The 10,997-nt window shown below is 45.2% G+C and overlaps 1 protein-coding gene across 2 annotated transcripts; it reads left to right on the forward strand.

The window, feature by feature from the left end:
* The first annotated feature begins 658 nt into the window (after positions 1 to 658).
* On the forward strand, positions 659 to 5,261 carry LOC123167908 (probable isoprenylcysteine alpha-carbonyl methylesterase ICMEL1). 2 transcript variants are annotated; one of them, XM_044585771.1, is made up of 11 exons: positions 661 to 1,265; positions 1,878 to 1,954; positions 2,128 to 2,197; positions 2,325 to 2,405; positions 2,525 to 2,599; positions 2,683 to 2,784; positions 3,054 to 3,191; positions 3,734 to 3,799; positions 3,925 to 4,068; positions 4,177 to 4,267; positions 4,757 to 5,261. In XM_044585771.1, the coding sequence occupies exons 1-11, from the start codon at positions 697 to 699 to the stop codon at positions 4,916 to 4,918; spliced, it is 1,575 nt and encodes a 524-aa protein (XP_044441706.1). In that variant the 5' UTR covers positions 661 to 696; the 3' UTR covers positions 4,919 to 5,261. The 2 variants fall into 2 exon arrangements, with proteins under 2 accessions (XP_044441707.1, XP_044441706.1); XM_044585772.1 differs by lacking the exons at positions 2,525 to 2,599; positions 2,683 to 2,784 and having other exon boundaries at positions 659 to 1,265.
* The last annotated feature ends 5,736 nt before the right edge of the window (positions 5,262 to 10,997 follow it).

Below are 10,997 nucleotides of genomic sequence, written 5' to 3' on the forward strand. Positions count from 1 at the left end.
GAGAGTCAGAGAGAATCCATTAAGTAAATGAGAAAGAAATTAACACAACCATTAAAAGATTTGCTAGGAAACTAGCCGGAGATACACGGGTCATATTCTTCGGTCTTGATTGTAATTTTCTTTCTTGACTGGTGTTCCTTTATGTAAAGGCTAGCGTTCTGCTGTTTTTTTTTTCTACTTTTGTCAGGTCGATGTTTACGTGCTTGTATTATGTTCTTTATTATTATGGTATAAAAGGAGACATGTATTACCATGCAAAAGAAACCACTACACTATTAATCGGCATTTTAAGCCCCCTAATTGTGATTTTTTTTTACCGATATATGCATTTCTTTTAAAGTTTGGTGTACGTGTCACCGTTGCATTGCACCATTCAAATGTTGTCGTGCCGCGTTCATACACTAACTGGACATGTCAAATTTCTCTTTCATTGCAATGCACGAGTGTTTATGCTAGTATCAAATTTATGTCTGTTTGTATGAATCCCGTCGTCTCCATATGAATTATATTTGAATCTGTTTGCATTGCCGACGAAACTTTACAAATTCGAAAGACCGACGTATCACATGTTCGAAAACATATGTGGAAAAAAAAGAAAATAGTATGTCCGTTTTGGGGGCATGTTGGAGATGGCTCTGAATACAGGTTCGCACTAAGCCGCAGCAGCTGCACTTGTGCAAATAGTATCACTCTGACATGTGGGCGGAGGCTGCGAAGAGCAGAGCCCACCAGTCAGCCTACCGGTCACAGGAGCATCTCCCGCCGCCGGCCACGCAGCTCCGCCGGATCCGGCCTACCTCCGCCCTAAAAGCGCCGCCGCCGTCGTCACGTGCAGCTCCGCCACGGCCTGCGACAGCGCTGCGGCCAGACCAACAAAACGTGCGTGCGCTCCCCCCAAGCTTCTGCCAGGTCCGAGCAAAGCATCCGCATCGTGTTCTCCGTGCCAGAGCAGCCACCTCCCCCCACGTTCTCGGGAATCTCGCGCCCCCGGCCGCGATGGAGGTGGAGCTCCCCGCCCGCGCCTCCTCCTCCCAGGCCAAGGCGAGGGAGACGCCGCCGCCCTCCCCGGCGGCTTCCGCTCCCGCCACCGCCGCATCACCCGCGGAGGACGCGCCTCTCCTCCCGGGCGAGGGTGTCGTGCGGCGGCGCGCGGTGAGGGAGCGGTTCGCGGCGCGCAGCCTCTCCTTCCGCCGGGACGTCGGCCACGCGGCCTCCGAGACCTTCCTCCTCACCCGGCTCACGCTCACCCTTCTCCGCTACCTCGGGTACCCGCCACCAATCCCATTTCCACTCGCTACTTTGCGCTTTCGCTCTGTTGCCACCACTTCCACTTGGTGATCTGCTTGTGCCCTTGGTCCGGTTCGATAGTACTATGTGTGGGGCGGAGCTAGCTCCCGGCGACCCCGGGCGGCTGGTCTTCATTAAGTATTTTTGTCATGCATGGGATGGGAATTAGTAATGATGCTGGGGCCAATGGTGGCCAGCGTTCCACTGAGTAGACCTTGCTCAGGTTCCTTGAATAGGCTGGCTCCGCCCGTTTTGTCATTTATTTCGGAGAATTTGTGTATCTCAACATGTTTAGCACTGTGCGGATTGAATGCACGATAATGGCAGGAGAGCTGATAATCTCATCTCGCCGAATTTAAGTACATAAGCATAATGAAGTGGTTTACTAGATAAGTAGAATGGTTTCAGATTAAGTCTGAGGCAGATTTAGCTAGTGGGGTTTCTCATAATTTTTCAAACATCCCATTCATTGTGGAACATCGGGTGATCCCGGTTCGAGAAAACTGAAGGGGGTGGAAGGAAACATGGAGAAAAGTCTCAGTCATTGATGATTATTCTGTTCATCGCAATAACTTGTCAGATTTATGCAGGGTAGGCTACAGATGGATTCGTCAGTTCCTAGCTCTCTGTTGTTATGCTCTATTGCTCATGCCTGGTTTTATTCAAGGTTGGTTTTTCGAAACCCTCCATTTGTTCTTCATGCAATTGGTTTCCTATCACTGTCTCGTAATTAGAATCTAGGGTGATATACTTTGTATGAACATCGCCCCCAAATCATTGTTGATATGCTATAGTTATCTCATATAGTAGATTTAATTTTCTGTTTTTGCTTTATTTCAGTTTTATATTATTACTTCTTCTCAAGCCAAGTTCATAGAAGTGTTGTATATGGAGAGCAACCAAGAAACAGGTATTCTTATCGTTTTCTACAAGTTTATTACCATACACATGATAACGCTACTCAATAAGCCGATTTTGTAGTTTATCTCGGTGTATTTGGTAGATTAGATAAGTTATTGATATCTTGTACACTGCAGATTGGATTTGTATATACCAGCTGGCACGACAGGGTTGAAGCCAGTTGTGGCATTTGTCACTGGTGGAGCATGGATCATAGGGTGAGTACAAGTATGTGCTGTATTGGACCTCAAGAACTTTCTTTCCCTTTGGCTTTCTAGAACACCAGCAAGTTTGATATTTTGTCTTGACATTGTGTGAGGCATTTTATATATCTCAGGTACAAAGGGTGGGGTGCCCTTTTAGGCAGACGGTTAGCAGAAAGGGGCATTTTAGTTGCATGCATTGATTACAGGTACTAGGAATAAGTCCAAATATGCAAAGCAGGTGTTTTGTTATACATCATATTCATGGAGCATAGCAATGGTTTGTTTGCAGAAACTTCCCTCAGGGGACTATTGGTGACATGGTAGAAGATGTATCCCGAGGAATCTCTTTTGTCTGCAACAATATAGCTAGTTACGGAGGTGATCCTGAAAGGTTTATAGCTTATAACCGATCAAAAAATTAAGCTTGGCTATTGCACATATGATCAATCTTTTGCGTTCTTTAGAGATTCATCAGCGCGGAGGTTGAGGTAGAATGTATAGAAGGAATTGTTCATTGATTATTCATCTTTTCTAGGATTCTTTTCCAAAAGATCATTGGTGCACTATATCTTAAAAGCTGAATAAGGAAAAAAAAAATCCTGAAATGACGCATTCATAGTCATTTTGTTCTGATATTTTCTGTGTATGTCATGCTAACAGGATTTATCTTGTTGGACAATCTGCTGGTGCACATATTGCTGCTTGTACTCTCGTAAATCAGGCTATCAGCGAATGTGGCGAAGATACTTCCACTTGGAGTGTTGTGCAACTAAAAGCATACTTTGGTATTTCTGGCGGGTAAGCATGTGACTAGCAGAAATTGTAGATCTTCCTTTTTTCTTGGAAATTTGGGTGCACTATTGCGAGTAATCAGTTTCTTGCATTGTGAAATATCGGCAGTCAGTCCACTAGTGTTTATCTCTAGCTGCAGCCTGCAATTTAGTCTCTTGTGCTTCTTTGTTGGGCAGAATGTTCATATGCTTGTTACAAATTAAGAGAGTCGAATAGCGCTAGTAATCAGTTTCGTGCATTGTGAAATATCGGCAGTCTGTCCAGTAGAGTTTATTTCTATGTGCAGCCTGCAATTCAGTCTCTTGTGCTCCTTCGTTGGCAGAATGTTAATATGCTCGTTCTAAATTAAGAGCGGAATTTTGCCTTTTCAGCAATGCTAGCTTGCCAGTTACAGGCTCCTGCTCCAATGCTACTTATACCCTTTAGCGCCTCTGTCCAGAATTTGATCGTGTGACTTGTTACATTTGATAGGAGCATCATTCCTGATTTACACACAAGAATGCCTGAGGATAGCTGTATTGGCCTTGACATTGACTTTTTTTCTGCAGTTATAATCTTCTTAACTTGCTTGATCATTTCCATAGGCGTGGTCTGTACCGGTCCGTCTTTCTCAGGTATTTATCTTTGATCACTGGCATTTATCAATGTTTGGGGTTTTGACACCAATTTTGTGAAAAAGAAGGCATTTTTTCTTGCCCGCTATTGTCAGGATACTAACCATTGTCATCTTATGTTTCAGCATTATGGAAGGTGAGGAATCATTGAAGAAGTTTTCTCCAGAAGTGGTGGTTAAGGAGGTAGCTGTTAGATCTGCAGTTTCTCTATTGCCTCGTATCATCCTTTTTCATGGGACAGCTGACTGTTCAATGCCCTCTGCAGAAAGGTCGGTCAAACCGAAATTATTGGCCACATCAGATTTTATAACTGTGCCCACTCATGAGTTTTTAGCTTGTATGCTGAATATTGTCTGACCTGACATCCAAAAATGCAGTGAAGCATTCCTTGATGCTTTACAACAGCGTGGTGCTAGAGCGGATCTATTCTTATATGAAGGAAAGACACATACTGATTTATTTCTTCAGGTAATTAGTGTGATTTGTGACACTAGCACTGTTTGAAAGGATTTCTTTGTTTGAACATTTTGACTTTCTTGGTAGTATTTTGAAGTGCTTAATTTATCCATGTTTAAGTAGGGAAGTACATTGCCTTTTTTTTGTGAACTTAATATTTTCCATGTGATTTCGAGCATTGGCGACGAGTCTTGCTCTCATGGAAAAAAGTGCTTGGTTTAGAGTATAGCCCTTCGTTTTGTTGCTTTTTTGTGCTAGATTACTCATAAATAGTTAAGCGAAAACCTCTGGGGTCCAATAAAAAATGATTGGGTTGTTTTAGTGTCCAATGCAGACGTACTTAGACGATTTTTGTGTGATCTCCATGTAGCTTGAGTCTTATTATTCGGACACTATTTACCTCTGAGCTGCTGGTACCTATTCCTTGCGTTTTTCTAAATTTGGATGCTTATGGTTCTAATGCTCGACCCCTTTTCTCTGTTATAAACATTGCATCAAAAGGATCCTCTTCGGGGTGGTAGGGATAAGATGCTGGAAGAGATTGTGGCCGTGATACAGAATGACGACCCAGGGCTGTCCGCGCAGCACCTTGCCGTGCCCGTCGCACGCCGTCTTGTTCCTGAATTCATGCTGAGGCTTGCTGGGAGAGTGAGCCCTTTCTGAACATGGTGGTGATTACTAGACACGATGACTAGCGAGGCAATTTACTGTAAGAACCACAGGAGTACTAGTTAGCTACAGAATTCATTTGGTGGCCCGATGTACTGTTAATTAACCAGAGATGTATCTCGCTGTTCTATATGAGTTGTGTAAAGGCAGACCTTACTGTAGATGACTGCCACTGCTGTATACTTGTATTGTATCTCAGTGTATAGTATGGCTCATTATTTCTTAGCTCTTGAGCCTCGCACTGTATCTTGTGTAATTGGAACAAAGGCCAGCCTCTGGTTGATATCGGCCGTGAAACCTACTCCCTCTGTAATGAAATACTTGTTGTTGGGGGAAACTTGAGGGAATAGTTAGTTATGGAAATGCCGATGGCTCACAAAAATATGAATAGAAAATGGAACCAAGTCTGCACATCAAAGTACAAAATTGCACAGAAAGTGTTGCGTGATTTTAGGTGTAGAATCTTTAAACTTACGGAATTGATGAAAATCTGATGTCAGATTTTTAGAAACTCAGCACGAACGTCTGCTGGCCGTTGTTTTTTTGCACGAATCTTGGAGCAGCGAAAGCAGCCATGTCATCGCTCAAATCCGTTCGGGGGAAAGGAAAACCGTCGCGAACGCCCCCCACTTCTCTGTTCCCCTTGTCCTTTTTTAATGTTTTTTTTCCTATTTTGCAATTGACCATGGCAAATTGGCAATCCCATGTAGGGTTTCTCCCAAAGACATTGCTTTTATTCGTGGGAGATCAGACCTTTTTGTAAGTTTCGCATGTTACCATGTTTTAGAGATTTTTTAATTATTTTCCCATCGATGGTACATTTATCCCCCCCGCCGACACAATCACAACAAGTTTGAATGTTGCCAATCGTAAGGCGTCTTCCTTGGCATAAGATGAGAAATCTATTTTTTTCTGTGAGGTTTTGGTGAGGCGTGCATGCGTGGTTATAGATAATTTTTTTCGTCTTCAATTCTGGTTTTGCTGTGGTGTTCATTTCCAAAATCTGGATCGGCACCGATATAAAAGAAAAACAAATCATGCACTATTGATTAAGGTTGCGCCCTAAAGTGCATATTTAAATGGTTAATGAAGGAAATATGCCCTAGAGGCAATAATAAAGTTGTTATTTTGTATTTCCTTATTCATGATAAAGGTTTATTATTCATGCTAGAATTGTATTGACCGAAAACTTAAATACATGTGTGAATACATAAACAAATACCGTGTCCAGCCTCTACTAGACTAGCTCGTTGATCAAAGATGGTTAAGGTTTCCTAACCATAGACATGTGTTGTCATTTGATAACAGGATCACATCATTAGGAGAATGATGTGATGGACAAGACCCATCCGTTAGCTTAGCACAATGACCGTTCAGTTTATTGCTATTGCTTTCTTCATGTCAAATACATATTCCTTCGACTATTAGATTATGCAACTCCCGGATACCGGAGGAATACCTTGTGTGCTATCAAACGTCACAATGTAACTGGGTGATCATAAAAATGCTCTACAGATATCTTCGAAAGTGTTTGTTGAGTTGGCATAGATCGAGATTAGGATTTGTCACTCCGAGTATCAGAGAGGTATCTCTGGGCCCTCTCGGTAATACACATCATAAGAAGCCTTGCAAACAAAGTGACTAATGAGTTAGTTATAGGATGATGTATTACAGAACGAGTAAAGAGACTTGCCGGTGACGAGATTGAACTTGGTATGAAGATACCGACGATCGAATCTCGGGCTAGTAACATACCGACGGACAAAGGGAATTACGTATGTTGTCATAACTGTTCGACCGATAAAGATCTTCGTAGAATATGTAGGAGCCAATATGGGCATCCAGGTTCCGCTATTGCTTATTGACTGGAGAGGTGTCTCGGCCATGTCTACATAATTCTCAAACCCGTAGGGTCCGCACGCTTAACGTTTGTTGACGATATAATGTTATATGAGTTATATGTTTTGGTGACCGAATGTTGTTCGGAGTCCCGGATGAGATCATAGACATGACGAGGAGTCTCGAAATGGCCGAGAGGTAAAGATTGATCTATAGGACGATGGTATTTGGACACCAGGAGTGTTTCGGGACTTACCGGGAAGTAATCGGGTCATGGGAAGGGGTTCCGGGCACCCTCCCCGGCAAGGTATGGGCCATGGGCCAAAGGAGGGGACAGACCAGCCCACAAGGGGGCTGGTGCGCCCCTCCCTTGTTTGGCCAGCCCTATGGAAGGAAAAGGGGGAGGACTAGCCCCTCCTGCCTTTCCCTCTCATGGGAGAAATGAAAGGGGGGGGGGGGGCGCCACCCTCCCTTGCCTTTCCCCGCACTCCAAATAAGGAAAGGGGGGGGGGGGCGCAACTTGGGAGGGACCGAAAGGAAGATGGCAGTTGGATCAAGGGAGATAGCTGTTTAAAAGAACATGTAGCAAGTTATTTCTTCAATCTCTTCACCTCCACGATTGGGCCAAGCAGCGAACAAATTCTACAAGAAGTGAGGCCAAGAGTATCTAAGCAAATGAATGAGAGCCTTTGTGCAGAGTATACTGAAGGTGAAGTAAAAGAAGCAGTATGGAGCATTGGACACCTTAAAGCACCGGGGCCGGACGGAATGCCAACAATTTTCTATAAAAGATTCTGGCACATCGTGGGCGATAAGTTAACAACAGAAGTTTTAAACACTCTCAAAGGTGGTCAAATGCCAGAGGGGTGGAACGACACCATGGTGGTTTTAATTCCAAAATCTGCTAACCCACAAAGCATGAAGGATTTAAGGCCCATCAGCCTCTGCAATGTTGTATATAAGGTGATCTCTAAAGTAATCTCAAATAGACTGAAAAATATTTTGCCTAATATTATATCTCCCAATCAAAGTGCCTTCGTTCCAGGACGTATTATATCAGATAATGTACTTTTGGCATATGAGCTAACACATTTTTTGTAGAGAAGGAAAGGCAAACTTGGATTCGCGGCGCTAAAACTGGACATGAGTAAAGCCTACGACCGGGTGGAATGGAAATTTTTGAGAGAAATAATGCTTAAGCTGGGGTTTGCCTTCGACTGGGTGAATCTGTTGATGAAGTGTGTTACAACAGTCAGATACCAAGTCAAGGTTGTTGGGGAACGTAGTATTTGAAAAAAATTCCTACGATCACACAAGATCTATCGAGGAGAAGCATAGCAACAAGCGAGGAGAGTGTGTCCATGTACCCTCGTAGACCGAAAGTGGAAGCGTTTAGTAATGCGATTGATGTAGTCGAACGTCTTCGTGATCCAACCGATCCAAGTACCGAACGTACGGCATCTCCGCGATCTGCACACGTTCAGCTCGGTGACGTCCCTCGAACTCTTGATCCAGTTGAGGCCGAGGGAGAGTTTCGTCAGCACGACGGCGTGGTGACGGTGATGATGAAGTTACCGGCGCAGGGCTTCGCCTAAGCACTACGACGATATGACCGAGGTGTAAAACTATGGAGGGGGGCACCGCACACGGCTAAGAGAAACTTTGGTGTGCCTTTGGGGGTGCCCCCTCCCACGTATTCATGCTATAATTGTATCAAACCCTAGAACTCATTGAGTGTTAATCACATGGTGATGTGAACTAGATTATTGACTCTAGTAAACTCTTGGGTATTAGTCACATGGCGATGTGAACTTTGAGTGTTAATCACATGGTGATGTGAACTAGATTATTGACTCTAGTGCAAGTGGGAGACTGTTGGTAATATGCCCTAGAGGCAATAATAAAATGGTTATTATTGTATTTCCTTGTTCATGATAATTGTCTATTGTTCATGCTATAATTGTATTAACTGGAAACCGTAATACATGTGTGAATACATAGACCACAACATGTCCCTAGTAAGCCTCTAGTTGACTAGCTCGTTGATCAATAGATGGTTATGGTTTCCTGACCATGGACATTGGATGTCATTGATAACGGGATCACATCATTAGGAGAATGATGTGATGGACAAGACCCAATCCTAAGCATAGCACAAGATCGTGTAGTTCGTTTGCTAAGAGCTTTTCTAATGTCAAGTATCGTTTCCTTAGACCATGAGATTGTGCAACTCCCGAATACCGTAGGAATGCTTTGGGCGTACCAAACGTCACAACGTAACTGGGTGGCTATAAAGGTGCACTACAGGTATCTCCGAAAGTGTCTGTTGGGTTGGCACGAATCGAGACTGGGATTTGTCACTCCGTATGACGGAGAGGTATCTCTGGGCCCACTCGGTAATGCATCATCATAATGAGATCAATGTGACTAATGAGTTAGCCACGGGATCATGCGTTACGGAACGAGTAAAGAGACTTGCCGGTAACGAGATTGAACGAGGTATTGGGATACCGACGATCGAATCTCGGGCAAGTAACATACCGATAGACAAAGGGAATTGTATACGGGATTGATTGAATCCTCGACATCGTGGTTCATCCGATGAGATCATCGTGGAACATGTGGGAGCCAACATGGGTATCCAGATCCCGCTGTTGGTTATTGACCGGAGAGTCATCTCGGTCATGTCTGCATGTCTCCCGAACGCGTAGGGTCTACACACTTAAGGTTCGGTGACGCTAGGGTTGTAGAGATATTAGTATGCGGAAATCCGAAAGTTGTTCGGAGTCCTGGATGAGATCCCGGACGTCACGAGGAGTTCCGGAATGGTCCGGAGGTGAAGAATTGTATATAGGAAGTCCAGTTTCGGCCACCGGGAAAGTTTCGGGAGTCACCGGTATTGTACCAGGACCACCGGAAGGGTCCCGGGGGTCCACCGGGTGGGGCCACCTATCCCGGAGGGCCCCATGGGATGAAGTGGGAGGGGAACCAGCCCGTGGTGGGCTGGTGCGCCCCCCTTGGGCCTCCCCCTGTGCCTAGGGTTGGAAACCCTAGGGGTGGGGGGCGCCCCACTTGGCTTGGGGGCAAGCCACCCCCTTGGCCGCCGCCCCCCCCTTGGAGATTGGATCTCCTAGGGCCGGCCCCCCAGGGGCCCTATATAAAGAGGGGGGGAGGGAGGGCAGCCGCACCCCAAGCCCTGGCGCCTCCCTCCCTCCCGTGACACCTCTTCCTCCTCGCTTGCGCTTGGCGAAGCCATGCCGGGAACCCGCTACTTCCACCACCACGCCGTCGTGCTGCTGGATCTCCATCAACCTCTCCTCCCCCCTTGCTGGATCAAGAAGGAGGAGACGTCACTTCTCTGTACGTGTGTTGAACGCGAAGGTGCCGTCCGTTCGGCGCTAGGATCATCGGTGATTTGGATCACGACGAGTACGACTCCATCAACCCCGTTCTCTTGAACGCTTCCGCTCGCGATCTACAAGGGTATGTAGATGCACTCCTCCCCTCTCGTTGCTAGCATCTCCTAGATTGATCTTGGTGGCACGTAGGAAAATTTGGAATTTCTGCTACGTTCCCCAACAGTGGTATCAGAGCCAGGTTTATGCGTAGATGCTATGCACGAGTAGAACACAAAGTAGTTGTGGGCGACGATTTGTTCAATTTGCTTACCGTTACTAGTCTTATCTTGATTCGGCGGCATTGTGGGATGAAGCGGCCCGGACCGACCTTACACGTACTCTTACGTGAGACAGGTTCCACCGACTGACATGCACTTGATGCATAAGGTGCTAGCGGGTGTCTGTCTCTCCCACTTTAGTCGGATCGGATTCGATGAAAAGGGTCCTTATGAAGGGTAAATAGCAATTGGCATATCACCGTTGTGGCTTTTGCGTAGGTAAGAAACGTTCTTGCTAGAAACCCATAGCAGCCACGTAAAACATGCAACAACAATTAGAGGACGTCTAACTTGGTTTTGCAGGGTATGCTATGTGATGTGATATGGCCAAAAGGATGTGATGAATGATATATGTGATGTATGAGATTGATCATGTTCTTGTAATAGGAATCACGACTTGCATGTCGATGAGTATGACAACCGGCAGGAGCCATAGGAGTTGTCTTAATTTATTGTATGACCTGCGTGTCAATGAAAAACGCCATGTAATTACTTTACTTTATTGCTAACCGTTAGCCATAGTAGTAGAAGTAATAGTTGGCGAGACAACTTCATGAA

Source organism: Triticum aestivum, chromosome 7D (assembly GCF_018294505.1).
Source record: "Triticum aestivum cultivar Chinese Spring chromosome 7D, IWGSC CS RefSeq v2.1, whole genome shotgun sequence".
NCBI classification, from domain to species: Eukaryota; Viridiplantae; Streptophyta; class Magnoliopsida; order Poales; family Poaceae; genus Triticum; species Triticum aestivum.